Raw genomic sequence first — 20,578 nt, 5'->3', positions numbered from 1 at the left:
ATCAGTCACTTAGCTTCGAATTATTGAGTAAATATGTTTTATTTCCTTGGCTCATGTGGTTTCTTCGTGGTTCTCAAACTATTTTCCAATTATAGCTCCCACATTTCGGATTTATTGCAAGATTCTCAACATAATAATACACACATTTCTTCTGTTTAAAGTAATTGTAAACCATTTTTTTGCTTTAATTGTAACATTCATTTCAAAATTCTTATCTAGTAGATCGCAGATGAGTCGATAGAATATAATTCGACTGTTTCTTACGCGTAAAAATTACAACTAATTGCTACCGGCCCGTCTGTGCGGTGCCGACAGCTGCAATTATGTACAACTTTCGAAGAGGACCCAGGGTAAATATGGATGAAAACTGATGGATCCTCTTCGTGTTGGAGGAAAACGTTAGCGCTACCGGATATGCCGCTCCGAGGGTGCGAACCATTTCCTAGGACATATCAGCAAAAACTGTGTTGCGTATGTGTAAAACCCGCGTAGGGAATCAAAACAGCGCGCTACTAATTAGATTATCTCAAAACTTTGTCATTTTGCTATGTACAATGCTTGCTTGCTGCACGAAATTAACACCTGTCGATTGGGTGGTAACACCAAACGTATGAAAAATAAGTAATTCGTGCTACCTTTCTCTCTACAATTTAAGTAACAGAGCTTCGACAATCCTGGCGTGCGTTCGCGCATGTGTTTGAATCATTTTGGAAAGTGTAATATTATTGTTGCTTTTCTTGTTCTTTTCATGTCTTCCTAATAAAATATGTTGCCATTATGTATCCCGTGTTCAGAAAATCAATCATACCGATATATGTTGGAAAATTAGAAGAAAGGAAAATAAAGCCTGTCATAGCAGCAGCTCCCACAAACCCACCCATCCCTAAAGTAGGAAAATCTTAAAAAATAAACAACAAAATCCATTCCAGCTAGCTTCTAACACTCATTCTCAAACTGAAATACACCACAACTCTGTCTGTTTTCAACCTTTCACATCGAAGAGAGTGAAAATGCTTCAAAATTACGCTCCAAGATGGAAGAGGAAATCCTCATAGTTCACCCAAGTGAAGGACTTCCTCTACCCAACTACTACGCCAGCGAATTTACTTGTCCTTCGCGGAAATGTGATCGGGTCGTTCGCCGCGCGCAAACCGTTCCCACATCTTGTAGAACAGCATTTCCAGTCCCTGCGCGTACTGCTTGCAGTCGAACAGGGGACTTTCGCAGCGGGCTACCCACACCTTGGCACGCATCGCCTTTAGGTACTCCCGGTCGGTACCGAGTTTGATCGCGATGTCCTGATACTCTTGCCGTGATTTGGCGATCAGTTCCGGGCAGCCCAGCGTTGCCAGCTGCGATGCAGCAACTCTGCGGGGAGAGAAGAAGAGCGAACGAAACGGGTCGTATAAGTAAAACGTACAACAAAACCTTATCGAATGTGCTTTTTGGCTCTCTCTGTCTCTTACCTGGACGCTAGCGTTTCTGCCGGCAGCGTTACGACCGGCGTTCCGGTCCAGAGCACATCCATCGAGGTGGTGTGTCCGTTGCAGAGCGGCGTATCCAAGCAGACGTCCGCCAGCTGACCCCGTCGCACGTGCTCCTCCTTGGCGGCCACGTTCGAGAAGATGATGCGCCCGGCCGGGATGCCCATCTGCTGGGCGGTGGCCTGAATGTTGGCCTCACCGACGGCCGGGAAGCGAAGCAGCCACAGCACCGAGTTGGGCACGTGCTTCAAAATCGTCACCCAGGACTGCAGCGTCAGTGGATCGATCTTGTACAGCTGGTTGAAGTTGCAGTACACGATCGCGTCGTCCGGCAGGCCGTACTGCTGTCTCGTCGTGACGACAATGTTCTGCGGCACTTCCTCCCCGGTGGCCGCTTTGTTGTTCGTCTGGGTCGTCGCTAGCCCGTTCTGTACCACCACACCGTTCAGCGAAGTTTGCACCTGGCCGGAGGCGATCATCGTCTCGATCGGCGTAGTCGTTGGCAGCTCGGCCACCTTGTGCTGGATCTCGACTGGCTTGTTCGCGAGCACGACCTCCCGCACCGTCTTCACGTCGGTGCTTTCTACCAGCGGGGAAAGATCGGTCGCATTGATTACGGCCACGTTGTCAGCGAGCGAGTTGTTCGTTTTGTTGCTCACGATCACCCGCTCCTTCAGGTGCGGGAACATCTGCCGATGGTCACCGATGAAGTAGGTGTGCGGCATGTACGCCAGCTTCTCGCTGTACTGTGACTCCAGCGACAGTGGCGATGTGACCGCATCCGTAACAATGTAATCCATGAACGAGGCGCCGCTAGTGCCCGGATAGCCGAGCCACATCACCTGCACCGGTGCGGGTCGCAGGGCAAAGATTTCGTTGCGCGCTCCCTTCGTGTAGCCGTTCATGTTCACCAGGATGTGTATGCCGTCGGCATGGATGCGGTCGGCCGCCTTCCCGTTGCAGGGCGTCTGCGACAGATCGATAAAGTGCTCCGCCTCACGGCTTATCTTGCCACGGAATGTTGTACCATCGTCGGGGCTGAGCGCGTAGCAGAAGATCTCCACGCGGTTGCGGTCGTGCAGACCGGGAATGGACTGCATCAGATGGGACGTCGGATGGTTGCCGAAATCGCTGCTCACGTACCCGATGCGCAACCGGCCGCTCAGCTCGCGGCCAAACTTGTATGGCGGCTTGTGCAGCACGTTAATCTTTTCCAGGCACAGGTTCGCGTGCCGTGCCGCGATCGTCTTGCGGAACTCGTGCGACAACGGGTACAGCATCGAGTGGTGCGGATGGACCGACGGTAGCCGGTTCTTGTCGAGCTGATCGGCCACGATCGCCACCAGCTTCTTCATGCGCGCCTCGTAATCGGTCCAATCGCACACGATCTGCAAACAGTGCGCCAGGTTGCAGTACGCGTCCGGGAAGTCCGGCTTCAGCTTCAGCGCCGTCCGGTACGACTGGATCGCCTCCGGGATGTTGCCCGAGTCCTTGTGAATGCTCGCCAGATTGCTGTGCGCGTCCGCGAATGCCGGATTGATCTGGATGGCGCGGGTGTAGCACTGCAGCGCACCGGCCACATCCTGCATCTCCTTCAGCGTGTTGCCCATGTTGGAGTACGCGTCGGCGAACGTGGGCTGGATGCGGATCGCTTCCTTGTAGTGCAGCAGCGCCTCATTCAGCTTGCCCTGCTGCTGCAGCACCGAGGCCAGGTTCGAGTGCGCGGCCGCAAACTCGGGAAATACCTCCAGTGCCTTGAGGTACAGGCGCGTCGCCTCCTCGATGTAGCCCTGCTCGCGCTTGATGTTGGCCAGATTGTTGAGCGAATCGGCATGGTTCGGGCAGAGGCGCAGCGCAATGTTGTAGCTTTCTTCCGCCTCCTTCACCTGGCCCTTTTCCTTGAGCGCGTTCGCGAGGTTGCAGTACGCGTCGGGGAAGTTGTGCTGCAGGTCGATCGCACGGCGGTACGTATCGATCGCCAGATCGATGAGTCCCTGCTCGTAGTACACGCAAGCGAGATTGCCGTGCACAACGGCATTGTTGGGCGACAGATTAAGCGCTCGTAGATACGCAGCGACAGCTCTGGAAATAAAAATAAATACTTTAGCTGCTACACAGTTTCAAAGGAGCTATTCAAAACACTCGAGTAAAATATTCCAAATATTTGAAGCAACCCTTTACTCTTATCTCTCTATTTCATGCTTAATTTGCATCGTTGAATAATTTCTCCCAAAAAAAAAAATGGGTCTCGCAAGCCGGGGGAGCGTGCCCAATTTATCTGGGATTGCTTTTAACGCAACAATCACGTTCGGTTGACACAAAAGCCTCTACACCCGCAAAAGCCGAAACCTCTCTAAAAAGATCCCCTACCGCCTCCATACATCCTTGTCCGGCCTAGTCACCTCGTAAATGGTAGCTAGAAAGTAAAAGGGCTCTTCAAAAATGTCACCACGAGGTAACAACACCCACATTTCGTTCATTTCAATTTGAAGCTTGCGCCCGAAAAAAGGGCTTGATGAGGTTTGGGGTGCTCCTTCGTTCCGGTATACCCGCCCCACACAAAAGGTTGCTTCTCCCTCTCTCTTTCTCGCTGATTGCTCTTGTCCCAAGTTCCGCAATTGAGCGGAACATAAAAGTGGAATAAATTGAAAACGGCTTTCGCCAAACGCTCTCCCCGTTGTAACAGGATTGGGAGGATTATGTGCTAGCCAGGCCAACGCCACCATACTCAACCAGTGCGGGGAGGTGCTGCCGGAGTTAGGACCAGCTTGGTTGTTGGCGGTGAAGCAACGAGTTTCAAATGCTAAGAATCAGTTTTCAATTTCTGCCATTCTCGTACCAGCCAGCGTGCGCGGCTCCAAAGCTTCCCTCGGTCGACCGACAGACGGATCGAACGGATACACGTTGTTCGTATCCTCCTATCCTTTCTCTACCTTGGCGATTGGATGGGTCGATATGGATCAACCGGTGCTTTCTTTACCCATCCCTCTCCCTTCCTCCTTCATTAGGCATGTTCCCCGTGTCGGGTGGGCGACAGGAAGTTTAATAAATTCCATTACATCAACAAGATTATTTTTAGCAAGCGCGTCCCGACTTCGATCTGCATCTTTCTGACAAGGGCCGGGGAGTGGTGATGATGAAGCGACGGCGGCAACAGGTCTAGTAGAGTGAAACACACACACACACACACACACACCCACAAATACCGCGTCGGTGGGACGATTTGATTCGCACCAAAGGCAACTGTAGCAAAAAGAATTCCAAAAACTCATTAAACTGTAAATAATGATGCTAGCTTAAATTGTGTAAACGGCGTAGCTGGGAGCTTCGGAAAACAAGTTCAGCAAATAGCTGTTTTATGCGCCAAATTGCTTTTTAAAACGCTGAGTGATTTGTAACAAACTTGTGATTGGAGAAATTTTAGATCCTTTACTAAGAAACTAATTTAAACATGTAAATCATATCCTGTGCTTAATGCGGAATTCGCAAACACTGCTGTCTGTCTAATGGTTATTTTTAACGATAATATGAAGTTCATTCAAAGACTTGAAGGGCCCGAGGGCTACTGAAATGCTGCTGGAATAATAAGTTGAAACAGTATTCCAGATCATACACATTAACAAACAACATACATGCATAGCATACATCTTTTTGGCGCTTGGAAGCGACAGTACTTCATCTTTTCTGACTCTGACTTTTTCTCCTGGTACGGCAGGAAAATAAGTCCCCCGATTGAATTCCATTCCATACCTTGAGCCTTGTGAATAGCTAAGATACGTGACTGCTTCCTCGAACCCGAAACAATGCGTACCGAGCTACTGAGGAGTCTTCAGATATGTTTTGTGCGTGACTATTATGTGTAAGAATATTTCGAGTATAAAACGACAAAGACAAAAGCGACATACCATACCAACGCACAAAAAGCTAGAGCAAACAAAAATGGCATTCTTAAACTTCCCTTCTCCCTTTCTCAAGTGCATCAGCATCATCGTTGAACTGCGAAAACTCGGCATTGTGTATGTGATACAAAATCAAAATGGGGACGAGAACTGGCAAAGGCACAAGATTATCATAGCCTGCCAGTTTTCCATTTTATACCGAAAGTATCATAAACCATGGTCTCAAATGGGGATAGAAAACAAAAATAGAATGTTTAATGTCGTTGCGGGCGAATAAAATGGAGATGCAAATTAATGCAAATAAATATACTTGAAATCCGAGTATGGGCAGGATTGGATGGATGTACAGGAAGGAAAATAGCCATTAGGACAAAGTAATGATAATGTCAGAGACAGTCCCGTGGTTCAGCCGTCAACTCGGACGATTCAATAACATGCCTGTCATGGGTTCAAGCCTAGAATGGACTATTCCCCCGTAGCAAGGATTTGACTATTCGGCTGCTTGGTAACGAATTATGTCTTGAAGACCTGCAAAGGCCGCCGACATGTCCGCGAAGGACGTTTACGGCCAAATAGAGGAATGACAATGCCAATAGAAGAATTATTATTGTTGATAATAACAAGAGCTAAGTATTTTTGGAACTCTCTGAAATGCTCTTTTCGATTGCTAAACCTTACAATATATTGGTACGTGATTGCAAGAATAATCCTATAATTCACTCGATATGGAAGCTCAAAAGTGGAAGGAGTTAAAATTCGATGGGCAAAATATTATTAGCTTATTAATGCTCTCAAACCCATTCGCTCAAAAACACGCTCATCTTATCATCCTTGTGCATAAAAGGCTTATCCCACGCTTCTATTACAGCCTCGTACCCTCATCGGATCAGCTTATGTTTTGCTAGCTAGCAGCAATAAAAGCTTCTCTTGTTTCAACATACACACACACAGCCATTACCCATCATCATCGTCATATGCTCGGGTGCGTAGGCTGAGTGGTTTGCTACTGACTCCCCCCCCCGTTCTCTTAGCCCCACGGGTGGTGTGTTCTTTCCGGCTAACCTTTTGATGTAGAACTTAATCCAATCCAAACAGCCTTCCTGGCTCGCCTTCAGCTCCGACAGCGAGTTGTACGGATGGTACGGCGTTATACGCACAATGGTGTAAATTACAATGCACTGATAATCCATCGCTGCACTGCGCTTCCGAACGGGTGAGGTGAGTAGTTTGTAGACGAAGGTTTTCTGCTTGGCACGACAAACCGAATTCTATGCTGCCCTCCTCCTCATTGACAAGCACACATTGTTAACTCTGTAGATAATTTGGCACAGAGTGGGTGCACTGCCCACAACTAGAACCGGGTCAATTCGTTCCTTCGTTTCACTCCTATCCCAATAACCCAGGTTCTCTCTTTCACTATTAATTATTCCGTTAGCCTTGCGCTGCTGCTGTTGTCACGCTCGTTAGATTTTGTCCTGACAATATGCAACACACACACACGAATGGGAACTAGAATTTACACGCAAATTAGAACAATTTAACAGTTCGTTTGAACCACCCACAAAATTGGCATCGAGTTTATATAGTGGGAGTGTGTGATGATGTGCTACTGCCACCGTTTGATCTTTATGGCTTTCGAGGGTGGGGGTATAGTCTCATGGCAGGCAAAGAATCTTGTTGACATGGTTTAGCTTGTTGGCCGGACGATTTGGCAACCGTGCTCAGAACACCTGGCATCATATCCACACTTGCCGTGTGTTCGCGTAGTTGCGCGGGCACTTTTTGCTGTGTGCACACATATGTCCAGGTGGTTTATAGTATTAAAATAGGACATGGCAGCAAACACAATAAAGTACACCACACCTCACGCAAAATGTCAAAGTGAATATCGTGTGACCGCAACATCATTTCCCAGGAGACAGTCAAACACACACACACACAAAGGGAAAACGGACGCAAACAAACCAACTGTCCTTTTTGTCCTTTCGCACATCCACAACCTCTGCGGATGAACGGTGGGTGCTAGGCACAGCAGGCAAATAAAACGGTTCGTTTCGCACATTCAAGAGTTCTAATTTCCTGCACAACTTGGCACTGATTGAAAAGTAAACTTGTTCACAACCTGCTCTTGAAATGGAATGCTAGAATAAGATAGGGGATACTGTCCCTTAGAGCCAGTGCTCCAACATCATCATCGGTTCCTTTTCTTTTCCTCGTGTTGTAATAGTAATATGCCATCTTTTACGCATCTCTTCTCCACTTTCTTTCTATCGACAAATTAAATGTCATCAGGGGGTCATAGTCGAGAAGTTTGTCAAGACCTTTCCCTTCCAGATCACTTCTGTCCCTAGTTGTGTTCGTTGCTTTTCCTGCTTTTTCTAGCACCATGTCGCTTGTGTTCGAAACGGAGAGGAAGAAGCATCTATCCCTAGTCGTCCTGCAATTAAATTTGCCAACGCAAACACATCTGCGTTGCCTTCTGATGATGATGATGATCCAATTAGATGGTACAATATAGGGACTCTATTGTCCTATCGCTTTCGTTACGGCGACGTCCGAATTTTGCATCAATCTTTATCTTCCACGAGCGGCGGGAGCGCAAGAGATAGCGTATGTATGGCGTCAGGACCGATAATTTCCAGGCCAAATGATTTTAAATTCAAGCTTCAATAAGCATTCAGGAAACACCATGGGTAAGGGATAAAATTATGAATAAATTTGTTCCTTCAATTCTGCCGAATAAATAGTCGTTAGTGAATCATTTTTTAAATGCATGAATCATATCCTCTTGACGAAATTGGCGAAAAACTGTACGATAGTGTGCCAACGATTCAAAATCAGCAATCATTACACATCTTGTCATAAGAGTGTAAAATTAGACAGTTGCCGTTTGCTCACTGTGTGCAACACAACCATCATCTATGGCCGGATTCAATTTTCTTGATGCAATCAAAATCATTAGTACGTGCAACCCGAACAACGAAACGGTACTACACACACCCTTTCTGTCTCTTGCAGTGCGACCATTCCGGTACGTACTCTGCCAGGGTTAGAAAAATACATCGGCCAATCAGCAATGCAGTTGAATTTTAAAATTAGAACATTTCCGTTACAGAAAACGTGGTGGTGGTTGGTGTGTGGAAAATTGTGTCAAAATCATAATTAATTGATTGGCAAGCGTTTCTCGACGAAGAAGAGGTGGCGCACTTTTTATTACCACCGGCGAGTACGTTTCACCGGGTGTTGTTTGTACCAAAGGGAGCAGTAAATGAAAATTGTAATTCACTATTTTTAGGAAGTCATAAAATTCGTCTTGCCATGCCTTTCATATGAGTTACTAAACCGCACTCCACACTAATGCCACTGATGTGTGTGTATTTCGTACACCATCATACTATTTCACATAAAATTGCTTCTCCATCGAACTATATTGTATTGAAATATTGTATTGTATGAAATCAAATTGTATGAAAATGAAACGTGTGCTACGTGTTTCTACTGAAAACACGGTACAGCAGCAATACACGTATTTAGTATTTGCACTACTAGTCCCGCACTCTACACGCATTCGTATCCTACCAAACTTTCAAAACAGCTTTCCTAATGTTTGCACTCGCTCGCTTGCTCCCCTTGAGCCACTGACTGGTAAGCGGATGTTTTAAGTAAATATTAATTACTTCATCGACAACGCAACCGTTTCAGCGCTTTTGAATCCGACAGTATAACACGGAATGTGTTTTCCTTTCCCTAATGCTAATGGTTGGAAATCTATCTTCCCCTTTACTCTTTCGTTTCATAATTCCAAAGCGATTATTTTGAAATTACGCTTCAACCTAAACACTCCCGATTCAAATTTAATCTATCACAATCACACGAAACGACGAAAAAATAAACGATGATTAGTGATCTTCATTGAAATGAAACACTGACAACACAAATGCTTCGCACGCGATAAACGCAACCGTTTCCGTTGTCAACCGAATCGACACTGAGCGATATACACGTTACACACGGGGCTTACAGGTGGATTCGCACAGACGACTGCGGAGTCCCTTTCGGAAAAGGACACGCTTTTCTCTCACAAACCATTATCCATACCCAAAACGATGCTATCGTTGTGGCGTGCCGCTCTTCTCTCTCTCTCTTTTTCACTCTCTCTTGTACTTTTGCCACGGTACACAAGCTAGACGAAGGGTTGCGTTCTATATTATACTCCCACAGGTTCATGCCGGCCGCCTCTCTCTAGTATTGCATGCTGCCACCTGCTTTCTCCTACTTTTAAAACCCGCTCGTAGGACATCTCGAACCAGCGCATAATACTTTTCCATCCCCCAAAAACCCCTACCAACTCGCGCGCAACTCTAAATAGCGACGCACTTAGCGAAGCGCGCTACGAGTACGGAAAATCAGCGGGACATAAAATAAAAATTGAATGCAGTTCAGAGCAGCGGGGAGTAGCAGCGTCTGCTGTTCCGCCATTTAGTACCCATGATGTATGGGTAAAAGCAGCCACGGTGCTTGAGCAAATGAACGACAAGAACGTCGTGCCTCAGCCACATCCGCGGAAAAGCACAATGTTGACGACCCCAGAGCAGCACGCTGCTGCCTATGGAAGGACTTCTTGTGCTCCTCCCTCTTTAGAACCCATCGGAACGAATATAACCATCATAGACATTTGCCAACTTCTGCCATGCCGGTGCGATGTCGGTGCGAATGGGCACTTGAACGGTGAAGTTGAACCGATTCGCGGAAGCGTAATAGATTTGCGTCTGTCCCAGCAGGTTGCGTTGGGATTTTTTTTTTTTGTTATGCTAAACAGATCCCGGTGTGCTATGGATTGGCTTTTCCGGGGCCAAGTGAAGATGGGATAGGGCCATAGGATGGGGATGCTAGTATCCGGTACAGTGGCTTTTCCTTTTTCGCATCCATCCATATCGCGGTGCCATTTAGTGTTGATACACTGTGTTCCTTCATCCTTTCATTGCCGTGGATGGTTGAAACATTAGTGAAGCGTGTAAGCAAAAATAAAGCCTTTGCTTATTCGCAACGTCGGTGGGTGTGACGTTTTGTTTCAGGATTTTTGCCAATACTGCACGTTTTATGAGGATTTTTTTGATTAGTTAGCACTGTATACTTTATACTTTATACTTAGTCTTAGCACTTTATACTGTGTATTTTTCTTTTTGCATCAAACTTCCAACGCAATCAAAAACGACCGCCGGCTAAACTCATCGACCAGAAACAGCAATCGCGTACACGTCGCTAACTAAATTATGCATCGGTAGACATGAAGGATAATAACTCACCGAGCACAATAGGCATGCAATAAAATCATCATTACATCCAGCTGAAGGTCGAACGTGTGACAAATGTTTGTCCGGTGAAACTGGTGTCACCAGTCTTCGAAAGAAAGGACTAGCATCATCATTCAACATGGTTCCATCCATTGCCCTTCGTATCGTCTCGCTTAGATAAAGCAATATAAAAAATGTATCAGCATCGATTCGATTGTGTAGCGGCCGCATTCTAAACCGATGTGCGTTTTCATGCTCCATTCGGGCATAAAACCTCGATAGGGCACTCCAGCAACATTGTCATAGTACATGCACACATATCACATCCTACTCGCTGGATCGGAAAGGACTCGCTACGAATGAAAGAACAATGTCTCGAGGGCTAATGTTGACATGCCCGAAAAGATTATACGCTTCTCTGCTTAATCTATCAAAAGGGCAAACAAAAAAGAAATATCATGCTCCTCCCTTGTGTGGTCTAATTTAAGAATGTCCCACAAACTCTCAAAAGAGTAGGAGCCGTAGGTCGAGCTAGATATCTTCTCTCACTAGTGATGGATTCATTAGTACCGTTCAACCACCATCAAAGCGGATCGTGTGTATGTCCTTGCAATTAAAACTCTCACACACATTATGAACAGAGAACGCGGTTCGCAAGCAGAAGGAAGTTTGCGGAAGCACAGCTGTTGGGAGTTTTATTTTTAAAAACTACACACTGACACACATTGTGCGTCCCATTGGAAACGGAGCGTATACGTTTCGTTAAGCTCAAAGGGAATGTTCCCTTCAAGGTAGTCGCGATAGAAATCCCCTTCACAGAATATCGGATCGTTCTGAATTGAAGTAGCACGGTGGTGCGATATAGAAGCATGTGATCCATTTACGATACCCCATAACATAATTATGATATAATTCGCTCTTCTCTCCCCGCTCCCATACTTATACTAAGCACAACACTCACCTGTCGAAGATGCGGGCTTCCTTCAGCACGTTGCCAAGATTGATGTACGCATCGAGGAAGTTCGGGTCGAGTGCAACCGCCTTCTCGAAATGATGTATCGCCAGCCATATCTCACCCTGCGCATTGAAGACGCAGCCAAGATTGCTCCAGGCCACCGCAAAGTCTGGTCGAGTTTCGATGGCTTTTAGATAGCATGCCTAGCATACAAACGCAGCAACAACACGTAGTAAGCAGTAAACACAACAACACACCACAGCCAGCACGGCAAGCACGCGGAATGCATGTGGTGGTGCAAGGGGAGATAGAGAGTTTTCGGTACGGTTGGTTTTGTGGTATTCGTAGCAAACGTTGCGAGTTTACATGTAGACGTAGATCGGAAAGCAAATGAACGGAACGATGATGTGTACGGTTTTTGTTTTCGTCAATTTGAAACAAACACAATAGACAGAGAGAATACCGAAAAAGAATGAGAGAAAAAGAAAAAAAGATACAGAAAATACATTAGTACTCTTCGTGCGATGGCTGCCGTCCTAAAGAACATTGATTTTTGTGTATTGAAACGATTCATGGATTGCAATCCACAACTCTTCTTCCTATTTTTTTTGTTCTTGCTCATGAAAATGTACCAAAGTATGGTTGGTGTGCGATCTTAGCGGGTTTTTTTAAATACTATTTGCAATGAACAAATCATAATGGAATTACTAGTAATGGTGAATAGAGAGACTGTATGTTTTCAATGAAAAATTCGAAAGTAACAGAAAATGTATGACAAAAAAAAGTAAAACAGAAAACTTGTGATCTGTGCAAACGGCTAGAGTGAGAGAAAGAAAGTCATTGGAATACATACACACACATCTAAATTATAAACTAGAATATTATTAAAGCACTTGTTCTAAAATCGCAATTGTTTTGTGTCGTGCTGCAATCTACCACTTTCTAGCTCTCATTCTATTCGTTTGTAGCCACGTTTCCCCTTATTGGTGCGTACAATGCGATCCGGCGCCTGTGTAGATTTACTTTTCTTCATCGAAGCGTGTAACGGATTCAGATTCCTTCCAGTGCAAATCCACACGCACGCACGTATCGTTTCCCTTCGTTTGTCGTCGTGGCGCTGTCAAAAGTTTACCCCCCAAAACACGAGCCACGAATCTACAGCCCCACCAGAAGACCACCAAACATAATGAAATGCACCTGAAGGGATTTGGGCGAGGTTCAAATTTTAATGTACAATGTGACGACGTCTCCGTTGCTGTGCCATCGTTGCTACCTGCAAATGCAACGCTAGGAGAAGAGCACGTATGCATGTGGCACACGACAAGTTCCCTTCTCACTAAAGGTACACGATGCGCTCAGGGTAGCAAATTATGTAAAGAAAAGTAAATGGAAATCTTGTATGCCGAGGTTGCGCGCGGTTGTTATACCGGCAGGATATATAGTTTAAAAAAAAAAAAACCGTTTCAACAGCTACAATATGCTTAAGAAAATATGTTTGTTTCGTTGTATGCGTTTTCTATACATTTCCTCGTTTTGTTTCCGCCACTCGGTTGCAAGCACGGCTAAAATGTATCCGAGGGCATTGTAATAACAGGGACGGACGGCGGTTTTGAATAGCTAACGATGGAGGAGAGGAGTTGTTGTGCAGCTAGTTTCATCAGCATGGCGAGCGAAGATTTAAAACATTTTGCAGTTCATATTATAATAGGTGGTGAGGCAATGAAAAGAATGAATATGCAGAGATAATCGAAACAACAACAGTTACTGCAGTAACAAAACAGTTCATAAAACAATGTTTGACAGATTTTCTCTGAAAATTGAATTTACCATTAAAAAATGCATGATGATTTCTTCTTTGTATAAAAAATGAACATATAATAAATAGAAATGAACGATGTTAATCAAAGTTTTATGAAATAAGCTGGGAGATTCTAATAAAATATTGAGAATTGGAAAAAAAATAATCTAAATCGATTTTACAATATACTAAAATGAATACAATTACAATTTAGACCACTTTGAAATTGTTATTAGACATTTCGTTTCGGGTATTCAGTGGTATTTCATGTTATACCTCAACTATTCGTGGGAACAAACCATCGTAAGATACTTATATTAGGTCTTACAATATAAAAGCGCTAATACTTTGTTATTGCCCTTGTTATGGAAATGTTGCAATGTGATCTTGTTATTACCAAACCACAGTAGAGCTAGACTATCTTACACTAGTCAATTCATTGCGGAAAAGTTGTTGAATGATCCCGTTTATCTCGAAACAAATAAAGACACTCGCGAAACAGAAGATCGAGGTCTGAATGAACTTATTTTTTTCATAACAAAGAGATGTATTGATTACCGCCATGCATACAACATTTGGTATGGTTTGTACACAACCGTTCGAAACAAGCGACTGCCATCTTTCCTAAGATATATTACAATGGGATAAACTGAACTACTCGGAAAGTTATGGAATTAACCCTCACAATTCCCTCTCTCTCTCTCTCTATTTATCATAACGAAAGTAGATATTTTATCCATTTGTCATTTGTCAAACCTAATTTCTGTTCATTCGCCTCCAGCTTTCCATCATTTTGCATTTCGATCGGCACTACATACTGATCCCGCCAAAACCTGATCGCCGTATGATAGATTAAAATGATTTTTATCTAAACCATTTTGCCCGCCATTTTAGAGTTTATGCATTGCATGTTTATCGCCGCTTCTGGACCTGAGAAAAATGATCTTTTATGTTATGTAAAATATAGTCAATCAAATGCTGAAATTACAGGAATCGCTGAAATTTACTGTAAGGCTGAAACATCTTAATTGTACCATTAACATCTAAAAGCAAAAATTCATTTAGTATACAAAGATAATGAAATCATCATGTATCATATAGATCAATTGAATTCAAAACAAATCACTAAGGAAAATAAATAGATTGTGAATAGCTGGAAACGGCAATGTCAAACAACTCGAAACAATCGATTCATTTTCCAGAGTTTAAGAAGCCTAAAACAACTGGTCACACCTGATATTTTAACATTCACATAAGAAAAACAACTTCATAACAAGCTTATTCGAAAAAGTGTGACCATTTTGTTTTAGCCTCCTATTATAAGTAAATATAGTATAAAAAGAGAGGACAAATATAATATACAGTAAATAAAATAATGTGCATATCAGTAAAATATATTCAGAGAAAATCTGTCAAACAGGATGCACGCTGCTCTGCTTATCCTTTCTTTTCAATTCTGCTCCACAATTGCTGCATCTTCGTCGCCGAGCCGAGGGAAAACGGGCGCCACATGTAACTGAAACATTTTCTTAAGCCTAAGTAGCTGTTTGTTGATATGGTTTTTCAACACAAATATATATCCTACCGCTTCCAATCACAATCCACAATGTTTTTCGTAAAATACCAATGCCGTAATTAGAAGTTAGAGAAGAAAAAATGTATTTTTTACAACAAAGAATTTGATTAAAAACAAATTTTACGAAAAGGGATGCGTGGATTGTCATTGAAAGGTAACAATAGAAAAAAGGTATAGAGAGAGTGTATAGCAAAAAAAGAGTAATAAGAGTTTAATAGCAGCAACAAGTTTTCCATTCATGAGGGATCGGGAAACGTTGGCACAGCAGCAGACGGGGTACGTTGTTGAGCGCGTTCGACTGGATACCGGTAAGGGATGGACGTTACAAACGGCGTGTGGATTCACAGTATTTCTAATATTATAAAACTAGTATAAGCGATTTGAAAAAAATATTTTCTGGAGCAAATTCCTGTTGCAAAATAAGAAGGCTACGTATTGAATAATAATTTTAAATTTCGTTGACAGGCATCGGATGCTGGAAGGAATCATACAATTTGTAGTCAATGCCTTGAGACCACGAACATAAACAAGTTGTTTCTACAAATAGCAATCTGTTACAGCCATCGAAGATTAATCCTAAAACAACTTATGCTACAATAAGTCTATAATCATGTTCAGAACTAATAAGACAAGAACGACCCAGAAATTGAATGCTAGTTGGAAATAGGTGCTTGAGTCCATCAATCGAGCCGCAGACGCAGATATTTCCACCAGAACGTGATTAGCGCGTTATCATGCGAATCCCATAGCAGTTCTTGTCCCGTATAGCGTCCAACATATTACGTTACCTGCCGCGATCAGTGATCCGGAAGAAGACTAATTTATTATCTTATCATTTTGAAGTCTGTTTCCCATGGTTGTTGTGACTGCTCTGCGACACAGCTACTACACACGCACAGTTATCTTTTTTTTTTTTTCATTTGCTGCCGAACCATTTCTGGACGATCAATAACTGCGATCGGCTGGATCCACGATTTGTGATACGATATAATAGAAAATAATGCAAGCGAGCGTTTCAATCAATCGCATTCCTTCGCCCTCCTGTCGAGACTTGTTCGTTCGCCGTCGACAGTGGTTTTGTCAATCCATCATCATCATCATCTGCCTGATGGAAACGCTCACGTCATGCAATATAATAAACTAAAGTTATGCGTGTGTGGCATCTCGTGCTGAAATAGTTTTGGGCAAGAATCGTACACGATCAATCAGAGTTGGTTTTCCATGAGTACCATCTTCCCGCAACCCCCCCCCCCCCCCCCCCAGCACCATCCATTTACGGCCCCCTCCTCCCGTAGTAAACACAACATATCAGATTTGTAGTGAGCCTAACGCGATTTGAATGATGTTTTGAATGGTTTCTTCTTCTTTTTTTCGAGAGAGAAATGGATCAAAAACATAAAGGATGAACTGTGGCGGTAGTTGTGCATTAATCTGCATGACGAGATTCATTTGTTTAGATAATTTTAATATGCAAGGATGCACCTATTTTTTGAACGTGCTAGCCATTATTCTCATTTTAAATTTGCTTGGTTTTGTACATTGTCAATATTGTAATTTTTGTACTGAATTTTAGAATCATAGAATTTACCGTTGACACTCAAAACAACATGGCATCAAACGGATGCATACTAATTGGCAAGTGATTTTTTGCCATTTTTTTTTTTTTTGAATTACACACATCTTCTGCCTTGGAGACTTTACACAACGACCGCCACAACACAATCAATGACACGAAAAATGAATAGTGATAATGACGACCTTTCTTGATGGGACGAGCCTTTACTTACCTTCGCTTCGTCAAGCCTTCCCAGTGCTTTCAGTAGATTTCCCAAATCACTTCTCACGCAGTACAGATCCTACCGGATAGAACAGACGGGGAAATGTTAGTTAACATTATACACTACACAAAACAACAGCAGTTTCTGGGTTCCAAACTAACCGGGTTGTATTGCAGAGCGGTGACGTACGCTTGCACTGCCTGTTCCATGTCACGAGCGGCAACTAATGCAGCGGCCAAGTTGATGTACCCGTCAATGAAATCGGGCTTCAGACGCACTGCATGTCGGTAGTTTTCTAGGGCTTCCTGGAGCTGTCCGCGCTCCTTATAAACATTACCCAGATTGCTGCAAGAAGGGCAGAACAACATGGTGGTGAAAAATACAATTACGCGATGCATACAATGTTGGTGCAGCTAAATGTGGTACGGGGCTAGTCGCACTGGAGACTAGAGAGACAGAGAGAGAGGTCGCGAGAGGTCGTTATTACCTGTACGCTTCGGCAAGCAGCGGGTTCTGCTTGATGGCCAGTGTAGAGAATTGAGCTGATTTGTCCAGCCGTCTGCACTGGAAGTGTATCGATGACAGTAGCAGCAGTACGCCCGTGTTGTTGCTTTCCTGCCGCCACAGCTGCATGCAGTGCCGTTCGGCGTTGTCGTAATCGACCGCCTGGTATTCTCGGTGTGCCAGCTCCAACAACCCTGCAAGTGGAAGGGGTAGGGATAAGAACAGAAAGAATGATGACAAAGTTTAGTGAAGCTGGTTTTTTTTTGTTGGTGAGTCCAATAATAGCACATGATGCCGGCAGTTGCAAAAATAAACTTAACAACTCTGTTCTCTGCCGCCCATGGTCGCGCGGTGGTGGCGCGCCGGGTAGATATAGAAGTAGTAAAAATTTTGCTACCATGATTTTTATTTCATTTGTTCGAGTTTAATTCGCTCCTACACAATGGCACAGGGGCAGAAAGCCGTAACGTGACCCGTTACATCGGATCCATTCTACACAGACGCGGCGTGCCACGGGCCCGGTCGACGCGCGCTGCGCCATGTAATAGTTTGCTCTATCGCTAAGGTACGGGGAGTAGTCACGTTGCAGCGAGAAAACTGCAGCAATGTTTGCAAAGAAAGAGCATCGAATGTTAGCGTGTAAGAGAGCGCACCGAAGGCGCGTGACCGGGATGATGGTGGGAAAATCAATATGCGCGTTGTCGTATGACAGCGGTCTGCCCTTGAGGCACACACACACACTCACACATACACAGGGTATATTAAAAGATACTTTTTAAACATTCCTTTTACATTAGCGAAGCTTTTGTGTTAGATAAAAGCGTTTACTTTTAACAGCTTTAGCTCCTGCGCATTGATAAAAGCAATGGCAGGGAGAAACATTCGATTGATTTTGTGTACAACATCTATCTTATCGCGAACGCGAAATGTGCCATTGTTTTATCTAAGATTAAAACACGTTCAATGAAACACCAAATTGGAATCTTCTCGAAAACGGACAGCACGATGCAAGCGCGTTCCAATCCAAATCCCCACAGTACTTACCAGCAGAGGACAGCTGATTCGCTGGGTCCATCTTTACCGAAATGCTTTGTTGTTGCTGCTGCTGCTGCTGTTGTGCTGCTAGGGCTGCGGCTTGGGGTGATCCACCCTGGACCTGCACCGCAGCGGCACCGGGAATTTGTCCCTGCATCTTTATTGCCTCGATTCTCCGACGCTTCCGCGTTAGCTCACTGTCGACCGCTGCAGTAATCTGTGTGTAATGTCCGCAGGCCCGATGGATGAAAAGGTAGTCGCCGTTCGCAGCCAATCACCACATTGTGTAGCAGCAGCACCGAGGGAAGTGAAACGGAACGTAGAAGGTAGATGGGAAATACAAAACCACGTTTGCTTGCCGTTAGTATCAATTTGTTATATAAACTACGTGCCACACACCACACTCCAGGGGAGCCAGATCAACAACACCTTAGCCTCTCGATTTCAGCACTGATTTTGACACTATGGCGACTTAGGAACAATATTGCAAATATCGCACACATAAACACACACACTCACGCCGCTATTTTACTCTTTTTTGAGGCTAATAATTGCCGAGCGATTTCAATCACGAAGCACACCAACTAATCGCCATCTTTTCTGAGAATTAACATCGTCAGCAGTGGCTTGCTGCTGCTGCTGCTGTTGCCCGTGTGCTCGCAGCTGCCATCCCAAAGCGAGCGGCGCTCTCTTTCTATCTCGCTCTCTTTTTTTCTCTACCTTTTAACACTGATTGTGTGTATCTGTTTCTTTTTCTAGCATGCACGCACTGTTGCCGCATTAGAACACCTTGTTGGGTTCGGTCTCTCTCTCGCTCTCTCGCTCCTTCTTTCTCATTGGGCATCGCAAGCCTCTTTTTGAAGGGTCGTGTGCGCACGCGAAACTGTGGAAACTTTTTTTTTGTACGGTGCGTTTATAGTTCTCACTTGAGCATTCCACCTACATCTATCAAAGCGGAGCATTGAACTTTTCATCACAATCGTGCGCATCATATCGGGATTTCGAAGGGGAAAACCTTCTAGAAGGTTTTTGGGTGCATTCTTTTTTTTTTACTATAAAGCATCCCATCAGACAATGCCCCTTCCGTTTGGTGCATATATTGTACTCTAAATATTGCAAGATAATTATGCCAATTGGTATTGGCCATCTATTTTGCAAGATATTTACAAAATAATAATAAAAACTAAGACATAATTTTCGAAAAGACCTTCAAACAAAGCAAAAAACTGCAAACGTTCGCTTTCACCTTGGACATTCAGGGGCTGGTGCTGCGGCGGACGGGCGGCGGTGGGCAATTATTTTATTGGCCAATCAGTGCTGACGAAAGGAGGTGGTCTGTACCCTTCTTTGGCGTTGCGTTTGCCCTTTACTTCTCGTACGACCCATTAATGCCCTTCTTCCCTCCGTCTCTCTCTCTCCCTTTCATCCCGTATCTTACCGCGTGCAAATTTTCCACCTGATCCGATTCGCCTTCTTCGGTGCTGTTGTTGTTGTTGTTGGTTATGATGTAGTACACCGTCTGATAAGAGTATTTTCCTACGCCATTTTCTGCATTTTCCACCGAGGACATTGTATCTTGCCACGACACGCGGCGATGGTGTGTTGCAACAGACACTCTACTACGCTTTCACATGAACAAAGCCGCTGCACCGCTGAATCGCTTTGTCACTGTCACTGCACTTATCACGATGAAAGAGAGCTTAACTTGGGCCCGTCTGGCTACTTCGCGAAAGCCGCGATATGAATTTAGATTAAATTAGCAAAATCGGAAGTTAGTCCGAGATCGTGAATACTACTACAGAACGTGTCTAGGTTCGGCCGATGGTAGGATTGAAAATGATTAGCAATTCACCCGAAAATCGATTCCTCTAGACGGCGATCTGTTTGCACGGTTTCTAACGTTATTGCCACAGCAACCTCGTTACGCGCAGCCCTGGTTGATAATCACGGGAGTGGAGGAAAAACACTTGATGCATGCACGTAGCCGACTGGCCCGGCGAACAATTGCGGTCGCTCTAGTTCGTGGTCGATGAAACCGAAGTCGACATACGAAATGTCAAATGGTGTTGAAGTAATTTGTTTAAAAAAATGGAGTTTGTTTAAAGTTTATTTAAATATTATTATAAATGTACAAATTAAGTTGCTTTTTTTAATTTCAAATATCATTTTGTGCATGGTCGTTTAGGTCGAAAATCGTAACAATCGACGAAACACTGTCAGCAGCTGTCAGCGCCGTTCGTCGATTCACGTCGGTT

The 20,578-nt window shown here is 44.3% G+C and overlaps 1 protein-coding gene across 4 annotated transcripts; it reads right to left on the bottom strand.

Annotated features, from left to right (window-relative positions):
- Window positions 1-149: 149 nt before the first annotated feature.
- On the bottom strand, window positions 150-20,288 carry LOC120898039 (UDP-N-acetylglucosamine--peptide N-acetylglucosaminyltransferase 110 kDa subunit). 4 transcript variants are annotated; one of them, XM_040303353.1, is made up of 8 exons: window positions 19,762-20,288; window positions 18,333-18,540; window positions 17,272-17,482; window positions 16,946-17,129; window positions 16,794-16,862; window positions 11,639-11,835; window positions 1,467-3,566; window positions 150-1,368 (listed from the first exon to the last, which is right to left on the bottom strand). In XM_040303353.1, the coding sequence occupies exons 1-8, from the start codon at window positions 19,891-19,893 to the stop codon at window positions 1,104-1,106; spliced, it is 3,366 nt and encodes a 1,121-aa protein (XP_040159287.1). In that variant the 5' UTR covers window positions 19,894-20,288; the 3' UTR covers window positions 150-1,103. The 4 variants fall into 4 exon arrangements, with proteins under 4 accessions (XP_040159287.1, XP_040159288.1, XP_040159290.1 ...); XM_040303354.1 differs by lacking the exon at window positions 19,762-20,288 and adding an exon at window positions 18,723-18,992; XM_040303356.1 differs by lacking the exon at window positions 19,762-20,288 and adding an exon at window positions 18,726-18,992.
- Window positions 20,289-20,578: the final 290 nt, after the last annotated feature.

Source organism: Anopheles arabiensis, chromosome 2 (genome assembly GCF_016920715.1).
Source record: "Anopheles arabiensis isolate DONGOLA chromosome 2, AaraD3, whole genome shotgun sequence".
NCBI classification, from domain to species: domain Eukaryota; kingdom Metazoa; phylum Arthropoda; class Insecta; order Diptera; family Culicidae; genus Anopheles; species Anopheles arabiensis.
The sequence above is the reverse complement of the archived record's forward strand: the minus strand, read 5'-3'. Positions and strand labels throughout refer to the sequence as shown.

Excerpts from the sequence above, each read along its gene's own strand:
- LOC120898039 (XM_040303353.1), bottom strand. The coding sequence starts at position 19,893 with ATGTCCTCGGTGGAAAATGCAGAAAATGGCGTAGGAAAATACTCTTAT. Across the intron at positions 17,130-17,271 it reads CTGCTTGCCGAAGCGTACAG|CAATCTGGGTAATGTTTATA; the intron begins GTAATAACGACC and ends CCCTTCTTGCAG. Across the intron at positions 1,369-1,466 it reads GCAGAAACGCTAGCGTCCAG|AGTTGCTGCATCGCAGCTGG; the intron begins GTAAGAGACAGA and ends CTCTCCCCGCAG.